Source organism: Dicentrarchus labrax, unplaced genomic scaffold (genome assembly GCF_905237075.1).
Source record: "Dicentrarchus labrax unplaced genomic scaffold, dlabrax2021, whole genome shotgun sequence".
Lineage (NCBI taxonomy): Eukaryota > Metazoa > Chordata > Actinopteri > Moronidae > Dicentrarchus > Dicentrarchus labrax.
Genome location: NW_026136701.1, coordinates 20,790,451 through 20,804,085, shown reverse-complemented (window position 1 = coordinate 20,804,085; position 13,635 = coordinate 20,790,451). Strand labels below are relative to the sequence as shown.

Here is a 13,635-nt window from a genome sequence, read left to right as displayed (position 1 = left end):
TTAAAAACTTGTCGATCCAACAAAAACAGATCAAAAGAAGTTTGGTAGAGTCTCTTTTTATTGTATTCATATGATCGTGTTCTCATCTTTTTACTGTCGTCTTTATTTTTCTGCCTTCAAATTAAAGCAGAGGTTCATCCAAGAACATATTTTCTGACTTACCTCCAGCGTTATGCAGATAGTTTGGGTCTTATTTGACCAGGTATTGAGAATTATACCTTCACACCAGCAACAAGGGTGAAAAACTGCATTTAAAAAATCAACAGCAGCATCTCAAACATCTAAGTAGTGTCTTTGTTATTGTGTATAATCAATCTATTTCTTTGGTCGAAGGTAGTTCCACTGAAACATGTGACATAATTTGGGTGAATCGACCCTTTTTCTTTGTCTTAATTATTTATTTTCTATGACTAATCAACCCAACATCACTGTGTCTTTGCTGTTTGACCAGCTGGAGGAGGAGGCGCAAGGCAAGGTACGAGGCGAAGCTCAGGGAGGTGAAGGGGAACCAGTCAGAGACCCCGAGTGGACCTTGAATCAGGAGCGCGAGGAGCACCAGCGTCTGCTGGCCGAGAGCCACAGCACCTCCCTGGACCTCCGCTGGAAGCTGCAGCATGGAGAGAAGAGGTGGGGCCGCGAGAGGGCCGAACTGCTGGAGCGCCTCGACCGGGAGAGGCAGGAGTGGGACGGCAGCATGAGGGAGCTCCACCGCAAGATGGAGAGGGTGAGAGAGGGGAGGAGGTGGAAGGAGACGGAGAAATGTTCAAATTTCCATTTTCTTTTCACTTTTAAAAACGTCTCGTCCATGTTGGCTTAAAAGGTGAGATTGAAAGTTCATTCTTGACAAAACAGCAGTTGACAAGAAAAAAATCACACCACAAGGTCCATTTAGTAGATAACGATCGTATCACAGATTTTTGAATTTCAACCTTTAAGCCAACATTGATGAAAGTCCTTAAAGTGCTTGAATAACCCTTTCATCACCAATAATCTGTCAGTCATTGTAAATGTATATCCTTTGGATTGTTAATGAGACAAAACAACTAATTTAAAGTCATCATGCAAGGGACTTTTTTTGCTATTTTTAACTATTTCCACAGAATAATGAATAATAAAAAATCTGTTTAGTTGTATAAAACCACTTTGATCTGAACTGCCTCTTCACAAACTTTACAGATCTAACTAGAAAAACACACCACAACTTAAAGATCTGAAGCCTTCGCTTGTTAATGAATATAAGTTTGTGCGAGTGAATATGAGAAACAGTGACAAATCGCCCGAGGCGATTAAATAATACTGAGGATTACTGAATAATTGATGTCCTTTGTGAGCTTTAATTAGAGGAACTGCAGCATCTCACCTCGCCCGTGTGCGACGTTCAGGGCAGGAGGTAGGAACAAGCACTCATTAATATGATATGATAGTGAGAGTATTAACATATAAAGCAGGGACTGGAATAATAACCACAAGGAGCACACTCTGAATACGGCTCGCCTTTAACAGCTTAAAGAAAAAACTGCTGATGCATGTTTGAATAGAGACACAGAGCAGGACGCACAGATGCATTATTCAGCGATGTTGCAGCAAACGATGAAGCACAGGTCGCCGACTGAACTGCTCAGACTGTCAGTGTGAGAGTGAGTGAGTGATGTGGTTGTTCTCCTTTAACACTGAGCCCGAAGCAAGGCACTTGACCCCAAATGTTGCAGGTGGATTACTCACCGTCGCGGACTAGAGTGGAAGAATAGTTTGTTATGTTAAAAGAAAGCGAGATGTCCGTATGTGACGAAAGCTTCCCTCGTATAAACTGACTTATACTGTAAATGTGAAGGACCATACCAGGGTTTTATAGAGCTATACCAATAAATCAATATATTTCTTCACTGCAAATTGATCTGTATCAATATGACAAGAAATTTTATTACAGAAATGCCAAAGATAATCTTCTAGAGCCTCTATATAATAATAATTTGGGTGTTTATTTTGCTTTATTTACTTATGAAAGTTGTATTTAATGGGGTAAAAGATAGTAAAGACATGTACATTTACACTGTAATTCCCCAGAAATGATGCAGGTAGTTGAGACTTTTTTTTACTTAGGTAAGACGATTGATACCACTCTTTCGCTAATAATGAAGCTTACAGCCAATAGCTAATTAGCTTAGCTTAGCACAAAGACTGGACGCAGGCACAGTTTGTTACCTATGAACAGAGTTAGGCTGTTTCCCCTTGTTTTTTTATGCTAAACTAAGCTATAAGAAAGCGAATACCTGGATTTTCAAGCAACAATAAAAGAGATTAACACAAAATGTACACAGAAAAGTTCAGAATTTAAAAGAATATAATAGTAAAAGTTTAAATAGATTATGTAAAATACTTTCATTCTTTGTGCAGATGCAGAGAGAGCTGAACAGCCGAGACGTCAAAGATGGCGCCTCCGGCCACAGAGGTGTGTTTTCCCCTCAGGACAGTCCCTGCAACGCCCCCCGGTCACCTCGCTCCCCACGCTCCCCCTGTACGTCCACCCCTATCTCCGTCCCCCCCATGCGCTCCCACTCTGACTCTGAGGCCATGCTGGAGGAGCAGGGGGCTGCGATGAGGCTGAAAGGCCCAATGGAGAACCTGTTCCTGGACGCGCTGACTCTAGACCCCCTCGGTGGCCTGGAGGTCCCACCACCCTCCAGACTGGAGAGTGAGAAGAGGTTCCCCTGCATGAAGGAGGTAACACATCAAAGTCAAGAAACCTCAAGACTTTATTAATGTATTTATTAAAGGGTTGGTTTTTGGTTTTGAGTGAAATATCTCAGAAACTATTAAAAAGATTGCCATGACAAACATTCATGTCCGACCTCAGGACAGGTTCTTAAAAAGTCTTACATCCAATAATCTGAATTTTAGGCCTTAAAATGTCTCAGTATAATTTTTGACAGGCCTTAAAAATGTATTGGATTAATGAAGTTAATATCATTTGTATAAAGTTTTTATACAGCTCAGAGAGCTGCTAGCTGTAGACTCTTAGTTTTTTCTAAGAAATTTGATTTATTTCTTTATTAAACATGAAAGTAAACTTACTATTTTTGGGTGTTGGACTGTTATGTAATGGATGTAATGGCAGTTTCGCTATTTTGTGACATTTTATTGTCAAAATGATTAGTTGATAACTATTAACAAACCACTTAATGAAATGATAGAACAAAAAAAGGGAAAAGGTATAATGTGAATAAAAATATCTTGTGTTTTTCACCCTAAACTACACTCCCGAATGATGAAAACGTTTCGAAGTTGGTAGTAAACAGGACTTACAGTGTGTTTGCCAACGTTCTTCCATCTCAGCTTCCTCATTATTGATAATTCAGGATCTCACAACTCTTCTTTCATCTTTAGAACAAACCCTTTTTATGCCTTAATGTCTTATGATTTAATCTTAGCTGAGTTAATTTCTAGTTTCATTACATTTTATTGGACCTGCTTTTACAAAATATATTGAAGTAACTCCTATTCTTGAGGTTTAATCCTAAAACATTTATTAGAAGCTGTTAACATGAAGTAAGACTTTAAGGAATTATATTTAAAAAGTATATTACAATCTGAGGCAGATAAAAATGAGCCTCTCAAATGAATCATCCAGTGTCTGAATGCTGTTTAACATCAAAAACAACATTTATATTAAGCATATTGGATGTAAATGAACTGCGGTGGTTGTTTTCTCATAGAACATTTCCCTTTTCTTGACAGATACTCACTGATTTCAGAATATACTACTACCATTTCTTTCCAGAAGCTACTGTCTGTAAATCATTTTACACCTGAACCCTTTTCCCAAATGATTTCATTGTTCTGTTTCAGGCCCTGAATGAGATTTCGGAGAGAGAGGTCGATCCTGAGTATCCAGAGGAGGAGATGGGCGGGAGTCTGCTCAGGTAACCTCACGACAAAGCCGAGTCCAAAGAGAGTTCAGACGAGCAAATTATTCTTTAAAAGCTGATAAATTTTCATAGACGCCATCAGTGAATTTATCACCGAGAACCGATGTGACTGACTGCAGATTATTCACTCTCCTGCTGCATTTTTTGCTGCTCATACATACACATCGATCCCTCCGGAGATCGGCTGTTGATTCTATTAACTGTTAACTTGAAGTGACAGTGACAGTGAGTTTCCCCCTGGTGACTTTTTCTCTGAAAGTTACTCTTATGGCGAAGAAGTGATCCAGCTCAAGATGTTGTTAAATAATTCAGACAGATTTGAAACATTTAAAGGCATTAAGTTGCTTTTCAAAAAAACATAAACACATATTTAGGATTTATTTTCTGCAGCGGGATTGTAAAGGAGGTGAGATCATGAGCGTCCCAGCTGAAGTTAATGTTAATGAACTGTGTGTGTGTGTGTGTGTGTGTGTGTGTGTGTGTGTGTGTGTGTGTGTGTGTGTGTGTGTGTGTGTGTGTGTGTGTGTGTGTGTGTGTGTGTGTGTGTGGCCTGTGCAGAGCCAAGTCTGTGTGCTCCATGAGCGACTTCCAACGGTTAATGGACAGCTCGCCGTTCCTCCCCGACAAGACTCGCCACGGTGATCAGGGCCAAGACGACGTCACCCCACCTCTGTCCCCGGACGACCTCAAGTACATTGAGGAGTTCAACAATAAGGGCTGGGATTTCCCATCATCCACTTCTGGCCCGGGTCCCACCCGGGAAGTGTGGACGGACAAAACCCCCGAGGCCCGGGGAGGGGCCATTGATCCATTCCAGCCAGCCTCCTGGTTCCTCACCACCAGCGCCACCCTGACCACCAGCACCCTGAGCAGCCCTGAGCACTGCCACAAGTCCCCACTGAGGGGCAACGGAGCAGGGGCAGCAGGGGTGGGAGTGGAGCACTGTGGGGTTCACCTCCTCCACAGCCCCACCAGATCTGGGGCAGCTGAGCACCCTACTGCCCAAGACCCGGACTTCCTGTACGCCAAAGGGACCAAAGCCAGGAGTGGAGGGGAGGCCGGCGTGGGAGCCAGCGGGGCAGATGAGGTGTTCAGCACTGGGAGGTGGGCGTGTGGGCTTCTGGAGAGTGGGGCCTTGATGACTTCTCCTAGCCAGTCTCCTATCTGCCCCACTGTGGGCTACACGTCCTCTCTGGAGCTTCAGCTCTCCAGAAACATGAGTGATGACATGAAGGAGGTGGCCATCTCTGTGAGGAACGCCATCCGCTCTCCGCCAGGGCCCGTCGTCCGGGACACCGCCTGCCAGACCAATGGATTCACCACAAGAGGCACCCAGACCACCCAGACCATCAGTGTGGGTCTACAAACTGACCTGCTGAGGAACCTGACCAGCAGCCCCCACCGTTGCCTCACCCCGAAAGGTGGCAGCACACCTATATCTTCCCCGTCACGCAGCCTGAGGAAGGTCCAGTACTCTCCTGTCATCCAGAGCAAGTTTGAGCGACCCTGCTGCTCGCCAAAGTACGGTTCGCCCAAACTCCAGCGCAAACTGTCCACATCCAACAAGGCTGAGATACCCAACACCAGCCGTGCTCCAACCCCTACCACACCGCAGAAGGGCAACAGCGAATCGGCGTGGGCCCGCTCCACCACCACTCGCGACAGCCCCGTCCACACCACCATCAACGACGGCCTCTCCAGCCTCTTCAACATCATCGACCACACCCCAGTGGCCTACGAGTCCATGCAGAAGTTCAACAAGTCCCCCAGTCGCTCTCGGCCCACCCCTCCTTCCCCCGCAGAGCCCTGCCCCACTCAAGGGGCCCTCGCTACGGATCCCAGGAACGCCCAGGAGTGCTTGAGGACCGCTCGCGGGCGCTCGCCGAGCCCCGTGCAGCTGATAGTGGAGACGCAGGGGGACAAAAACCCGGAGGTGGTGAGCATACGGCAGGACCTGTCGGCCCCGCCGGGCTACACGCTGGCTGAGAACGCAGCTCGCATCCTTAACAAGAAGCTGCAGGAGCAGAGCTTTAGAGAGGAGAGGAGGCTGCAGGCTGGAGGACAGAGCAGCAGAGACAGCAGCAGGCAGGCCGACTCAGACAGAGGACAATCTGGATGTATGGAGGTAAATATACAGGCGCACTGGATCCATCGCTTCATCATTCATTTGATCTGGGGTCCATGTTTTATGACACAAAGATATTTATGACTTTGCCTGGGATTTTTCCTTGTAATGGTTGAAGACAAACTTTAAGGGATCTGTGGTTAATAAGAGGGAAAAAAGCTAATCAACTACGTTATAATATCACTAAAATGTTAAATGCTTTTTTCTCAGATCGAAAGCACTGACTGATGCAATGGTAATGTCAAAATATTCGACCCTCTTCAATAATACTGAGCTTTCCATCGTTGCTGTATGTAGACACTCTTTAAGGTTTCTTCTTCTGTACTTTCTTCTTCACTGTAGTGACTTTCTTGTAGTGTGGCTTTTTATTTCTTTGCTTTAACTTTCACCGAGGCCCGACCGAAAAAACAAACAGATTTATGTGTCTGATAACTGGAGACGTGACATTAATGATCTCACAGCGGCAATAATCGATGTGGGATCATAGCTACAGATTTACATAATTCATCATTATCACCACTCTCCAGTTACGTCTTCCACCAGAATTTTAACCAAGAAAAAGCGTTGATTTTACTCGTTGAAATCAGCGCTCTGACAGCTCGGTCGGGCCCTTTTCACCACCCATTCAGCTGACCTGTGGGAAAAAATAAATGACAGACACAAAACCCTCTTTCTGGTCATGTTTAAATGATTAAACAGAAAGAAAAAAACGCTTTCAGTTTGGCTCTCCAGACAGATTAAAACTTGATAAAAGTAGGTCATGCTGTATTAAAGCTGTACATTAAAACAATTTACCAAAGCCTTCCTTTATATTTAAAACCATAACATGAACAGTAAGCAATGTAATCCCACATATGGTGATTAATTTGTCCACTAACATCAGGGTTGCACCAGCTGCTGTTCACTGACCTGCAGAACAGACACAGTAAGATTAGAGTCTGATATGTGATTTCATGGATAATAGTGGAGCGTTTGTTTCCTGCAGCCTCCTGTGGATGTCACAGTTCAGATTGATTGTGAACGGTACTCAACGTATCAATATTGTTAATACAGACCTGGATAAGGATCTTGCTTTTATCTGTGTGTGTGTTTCAAATAGATAGATACACACAGAGAAGTGAGGGGGAGAGCCCCATTCAAATTTCCACCAGTAAACCTAATTGTAAGAATGTAGGAATGAGTGATATGGATGCAAAACTTTCTGTTTTTAGCTAATCCGACTAATTAGTCATTTTAGCTCTGAAGGAAATTCAAACCATTTCAAATTTCTACTGGATATTTACTGAGATACAGCAGATTTTCTGGAAATTCAATTGACAAACCGTTGATATTAAATAGATTCAATAACCAGACTTGAACTTTTGCTTTTAGATAACCCAGGAATTACTGCTGTTCAGGCCGACTCTTCAGCTATGGATAGTTCACGCAATAAGATTATTTATTGTTGACTGTCGTGAACGTTTGGATCCACGACAGCCGTGTTTTTGAACCGTTCATTTTACCTCCGCTCACATTTTAACTCGTAGCCAATCGTGGATGTATGCATGCTATGTGTGCGACGTAGCAGACTGATATTGAAACAAAATGTAATATTATTTTAAATTATATTTCAGCAATCTCATAGTCAATGTATAATGTAGTATCTTGATAGTATTGAATTATATGTTTTAATCATTTGATTGTTAAATTTCAGAGATTCCAGTTTGAGAACCAGTGTTTTAGATTATTCAATTAATCGACAAAAAGGTTGTGAAATTGGCCAATAAAAGATTGTTTTGTCCATTGGCTGATAAATTGACTAAACAATTAAGTGACAATGAAGGTCCTTCGTCACATGGAGGGAAAACATCCTTAAATGCATTATTACCATGGAGCCGTGCTACTATTGATTCTTCAGTGTTTTTATCTTGAATCTTTCCCGTTGGACAAAACTCTACCGCCTTGCATCCTATCACCCAACCCTAGTTTGGTTTATCTGTAACCTTTCATATCGAATGTTTGACACCGCCCCACCGGCCTGCGTGTATCGAGGTCGCCGTCACAGTTCCCCCCCCTTGTGTTTTTTCCAGGTCTAAAGTGAATGGGTGTGTGTTACCGCTGTCTGTGTGGTCTGCAAGCTGAAATCAGCCACCTTATTTCTCCTGATCAACCTCTCTGCCTTTGATATGCCAGACTTATTTTTCCTCTTTGCCCGATTTTACCGATTAACATTTCCCACTCTATCTTCCCTCCTCCTCCTCCTCCCCCTTCTCTCTCTCTCTCTCTCTCTCTCTCTCTCTCTCCTCCCCTCTGGGATTTATCTCTCCCTCCTCTTCCTCCTCCTCTTCCCTGTCCGCTGTGCTCTGATCCAGAACCACACTGTCATACTAACAACTCCTTGGGGACTCTAACTCTGCTTGTCTCCGTGATGTAAGTTCCTCTTCCTCTACGACCTTTGGCGGGGGGTTCACCAGCCACACGGACCTCTCACCTCACGCCCTGCAGACCCCTCTCCTCCCCCTTCCTCGTCCTCCTCACCCTCTTCATTAATGCATGCTTCACAGGACGGCAGAGTGACAGTGTGTGAAGCCATCGGAGTGGTGTCGAAAGTCGGCCATCCATCTGTTTCTTGGTGTTAAAGAACGCATGCTCACTTTATTTGGTAGATAGATCATCTGTTTGTTTTCTTTTAAAGGACCATAATGGTGTTTTTTGCATGTTTTAGTCCATTAACCATAAATCACATCTGCTGTTTTCAAAAACCATACCGTACATTTTTTAGAGAATTATATTTCGATTAGACGTGAAAATCAACGTTTGAAAGGAGGCTAAAGGTAATCAATTACAGCCAACGATTATTAAACTGTGACTATCTGTGAGGTCCATCGCAGCGGAGAGCAGCAACTGATCTGATAAATTATCTTGTTTACTGGTAGTTTAGCTGAAATCATTTACTTCTCATTACTATACAGGGAAGATATACCTAAAACATAGTTAACTAATTAGCTGACTAATGTAGGCTGCTGACATTAGCCCAGGCTAGTCCTTAAAAAACAACCTGGAAGAAAATAAGTGAACACACATTTTACAAATAATGTGTTAAAGTTAAATCCTAGTTAGCAACTTTTTACGCTGCATTTTGGTAATAATTTCAGTAGTAATTAAATAATTCTCAGTAAACTATTAAACTACTATTAGTGAGCTAACCCAGAAACTGAAGGTCGTAGATAGATACATAGATTAGGTAAGATAACACTTGCGGTAATTCAATTACTTAGTTAAGAAATAGCTAACGTTGACATTAGACAGCTTGTGTTACCTGAGCTGATGATGAAGTGATTATTTTTTCCCTAGGATGGCAAAGTCATCAGTCTTTTGATTGGCTTACCCTGATATTCACACCCTAACCCAGTCTCACTCCTCGTGCCTGAACCTAACCAACCCAACCAATGAAAGCAACCAGTACCGGTCAGAGGCAGCGTAGGGAAACCCTGGAACTTATGTATAATCTGAGTTTCTTTTAATCAAAAATCAGATTTTCCAGATTTTCTGAGCTCTTAAAATCACAAAAACATGAGATTTCTCAGTATATTTCCTGCTCTCCACACTTAGTGTATTATAGCAGCTTTACTTTAACTGAAACATTAACTGTAATAGCATTTAAAGTTATAAGCAGTTATAAAGCAGTTTTAAAGGTTGGCTGTAATGTAAACTATAAATTATTCTCCATTAATAAGAGAGAACCTGCAAAAACCCTCCAGTATGGTCCTTTAAAGCAAACTCAGTTCATGTGATTCAAAGAGTCTCTTCAAACTGATTGATTACTGATCGTATCAAAGTTTGAGCAGTAAACAAAAAAACAAACACACACATTCCTCAGCACAGGTTGTTTGTTGTCTTTCGGGACCCGTGCGGCTTTTATCTGGATTATTCTAACACTGTGTTTCTACCAGGTCCTCCTCTTTGTGTCACCATGTGTGCGACTGGATGGACTGTGACGTTTTCTTGTGATGTTTTACTCTTTTTTTATTTTCACCCTTTTTTTGTCCATACAGTGTTTTCTTTCCCTCTTCCCTCTTACAGTTTTCCCCACACTTTGCCATTTCCTTTCACACTAACAAGTCCTCCAAAGACTAACTGAAGAAGACAGCTGCTAACACTCATCCCTTCTCTACGCACTTATCACCTGTCGGGTGGGGGGGTGGGGTTGTGTCTGATGCCTGGTGGTTATTAACTGGTTACTCTGGTCTGTTTTGCATGCCTCGAGGATAAATCCACCATCAGATACTCTTACACTGTTATACAACATATTACAGCCTGTCAGTGGATTTTTATAATGAGTGCTGGAATTTAAGTTTTCTTCGGCCCCCCCGCCTGCTTGTAATTCAGTTCCTACGTTACATAAAATAGCTTTGAAAAATAAAATATGCAGAAAACGCGTATGAATGTTTTTGCATTTGGATGCGGTGGGAGCAAAGAGTTGTCCTCGTTGATGAGTTCAAGTGCTTGGATGTAGATTTGAGGCTCGTATATTACAGTAAATTTGGAAACTTGGAAGAGAAATGATATAAAAACATGGAGATTGTGACGAAAATAATGTGAATTTGGTCATTTCTTGTATTCAAAATGCTGCAGAAGGTGACATTTGCGATACACTTGTTTGATTGTAATAGTCGACACACGCGATGCAGGTGGCGTTGTGTGTGTCTGGAGAGTCGAAAAGTATAAATAAGCCTCTAAATTAATAGAATAGAATAAAATATCTTCCTTGAGAACTTACCAAAATGATAATTATGATTATTTATTACGATTATTCGTTGAGTTTAGTGATTAAATCATTTTATAATACTGTCACCTTTAAATAAACAGCGCTGCTTTCACTTCAGTGTTTCCGCTATTATACAAATCTTTGCATCGAAATGAGACTCGTCCTTATTCACAGGTCAGTTGTGTTGCTTTGCAATAAAAAGTACCCTAAAAAGTACTTCTAAACCACGGATGATCATCTGTTTTGAGGGACTAGCTCAACACCTACTTACTGCACAGGAAAAACATCCCCATTACCTTTCTGTGAATTTAGGAAGCACTTGAATTAATATGAGTTTTCTTTGAGTGGAGCATACATTTAAAACGTAGCCGCAACGTGCATTGAAATGTGTAGTTAAAAGTAAGTATATTAGGGCTGTTGGTGAAGAAATGTCTTGTTCTGTGATGAATGTCTGCCTCCATTAAAGGCGACAGATGAGTTAAGTGGTCAGTATAGAGGGAAACTTTTTGCTCCTTCCTTTAACCTCACCAAACCTGACATTTAACAGTATTTTATTGTATATGTCACACACATATATATAATGCTCCCTGATCAACCACAGAAGAGCTTAAAATTTTAATCTGCTGTTTGCCACAAATAGCTTAACATGACGTAATTCTGATGCACTCAAATCTTGATGTCTACATTTGGTTGAGTATCCATGGCGACAAAAACAAAACACATCAAAATGTTCCCACAAATGCAATTTACATTTGTTTTAATCAGTGTGAAAGTGTTTTGAGGTGGATTTCTCCTTTAAGGTTGAAGCATCTACTGAGAAGTCAGAGTTGATGTGAAGTTGTTGTCTTCAGTTGCCTCTCCTGTACACATTACTGCTGCATGCCTCTGTGGCGCTGTGATATGTGATATTAGCATCACTTTAGGGAATCTTGTATTAACCCACAAAGCCGTCCCATTAAACAACCACTTGTCTGTATTTCCAGTGTGTGTACGCAATCCATCACTTGAATCCATAAACTAATTATTTATTGACGGAGACGCCTCCCATCCGTCTCTGCGACTTGTTTTCCCGCCTGTGTTTCGGGAAGGTTATTGCAACACATCCACTCTCTGATTTGGATCCATGTTTTCATGACTTACTTTTTTTCCTTCGGTTCATCCTCTCTCACGCCACCGCAGCCTCACTGTATTTTTAGCAGAACTAGATTGTTGCTTTTGCGGGCTCGATGTCCCGCCATCCTTCAGCCGAAATCTAATGCTTGGAGATGGGCTATTTATAAATCAGGCCGGTGGTGTGATGTCCCGGTGTGATCATTCACCCAATCACACTCTGACATCACTGTGAGGGGGGACAGAAACTCACCCACAGACGCTTCACTCTCTCCCTGTCGTCCTCTTTTCCTCACTTTTTCTTTTTCATCCAGGGGACAGATGCATAAAAGTAATTTCAGCGCCATTAATCTGTGTATGTACCACAGCAGAAATATGCAAACACAGGCTTGAACCAGATTTTTAAACCCCTGTGTTTGCATTATTCCGGGTTATACGTCTCAGCCATCGAGACTTTATGCCTACGGGCATTATACATAAATAGATGTGAACACACTACGTCCATGTTTGGACATAAACCAGGACAGTTTGGTCGTTCACCTGACTCCAGCAGTGTCCTTTAACAGCTTGTGTGTCCTTACACACCTGTATGTGTTGCACATTTACTCACTGAGGAGAAGTGCTGATTCAGGTCATTTCTGAGGCGGTAGTGTTTTTTTTTTTATTCCACTGAATCTTATTGTGAAAAGGCTGCTTCCTTCACGTTTCACTAATGATGTACCTACCTGGTGTAGCAACCTCTGAGGACATCAAGGTCAGGTCCTCTGTGTTTTCTCTGGTCTTTCTTACAATTATTAATATTTATGAGTTTCTTTAAATGCTGCATGTGCAAAATTTCCCAGCATCTCTTTCTTCTTTTGTATTCCACACTACATTTTTGGTGGGTGTAGCAACTACCACATTTAAAACTGATTATTTCTGTCCCTGCCCAGCAACCCCACACCCCCACTTCCAAGAGTAAAAAACAATAATTTAAAGCTGGGTAGTAATTAATAATACAATGTACATCCATGTGATTATTGTTACTCTCAAAATACATTTAAAATACAGAGATTTATATTATAGTCTCGGGTGGCAGCATGTATCCGGCCTTATAATTTTGTCCAATCACTGCAGCTTGTCTGGTAAGTTGCCTTACATTTTTAATGAATTATACAAACAAAACCAAAAGAAATGCTTAAAAACATTGCAATCTTTTTTAGAAACGCTTCCATGAAATCAGGCAAAAAATCATGGAACAAAACGTTCATGTTTCCGATTTCTTTACATCATTGCACAAGACACAATGGTTGTATGACTGCAGCTGGTTGTGTGAGTGTTAAACTTGCATTCACAATATAACATTATATCTATTAAGATGTGGGTTTATTTACTTTGAACGAGGGACTTTCACTTACTTTGAGGCATCCATGTTTATTTGGTTTCCAGACACTTCTGCATTAAGTCGGATTCCCCACCATTATTCTTGTGTTATATTGTTTATTTTACTCCAGTGTTTTCACAGGTTAATAAGTTGTGAGATTTAAAAAAAAGATTTTTATGTTCTGCTTGTGATTTTGGAGCAGATTATCTCAGTTAGCGTTAGTAAAAACACATGTGGGTCCTTTTAATCAGCGAGAGACTGAGCATCGTTAAAGGTGTGGAGGGACGGGTGAAGACCGCACTAATAATGTTCCATTAAAGTTGGGGAGCGTTTGTGTGTGTGCGTCCACAGGTGAATGTTAATG

General features: G+C 41.8%; 1 protein-coding gene and 1 long non-coding RNA gene across 10 annotated transcripts in view; one reads left to right on the top strand and one right to left on the bottom strand.

The window, feature by feature from the left end:
* The window catches only part of LOC127367977 (uncharacterized), a 269,916-nt gene that overhangs the window by 212,167 nt on the left and 44,114 nt on the right, over positions 1 to 13,635 (bottom strand). The window lies entirely within an intron of this gene.
* The window catches only part of LOC127367919 (microtubule cross-linking factor 1), a 72,203-nt gene that overhangs the window by 56,267 nt on the left and 2,301 nt on the right, over positions 1 to 13,635 (top strand). For 3 of the 9 annotated variants that reach the window (XM_051408187.1, XM_051408180.1, XM_051408172.1), the window contains exons 11-14: positions 452 to 724; positions 2,395 to 2,721; positions 3,847 to 3,920; positions 4,485 to 6,051. In XM_051408187.1, coding sequence (XP_051264147.1) covers positions 452 to 724; positions 2,395 to 2,721; positions 3,847 to 3,920; positions 4,485 to 6,051 — 2,241 coding nt within the window. Of the gene's footprint in view, positions 1 to 451; positions 725 to 2,394; positions 2,722 to 3,846; positions 3,921 to 4,484; positions 6,052 to 6,261; positions 6,287 to 8,402; positions 8,461 to 13,635 lie in introns of all 9 variants that reach the window. The other 6 variants (XR_007885565.1, XR_007885564.1, XM_051408215.1 and 3 more) reach the window with 3 other exon arrangements.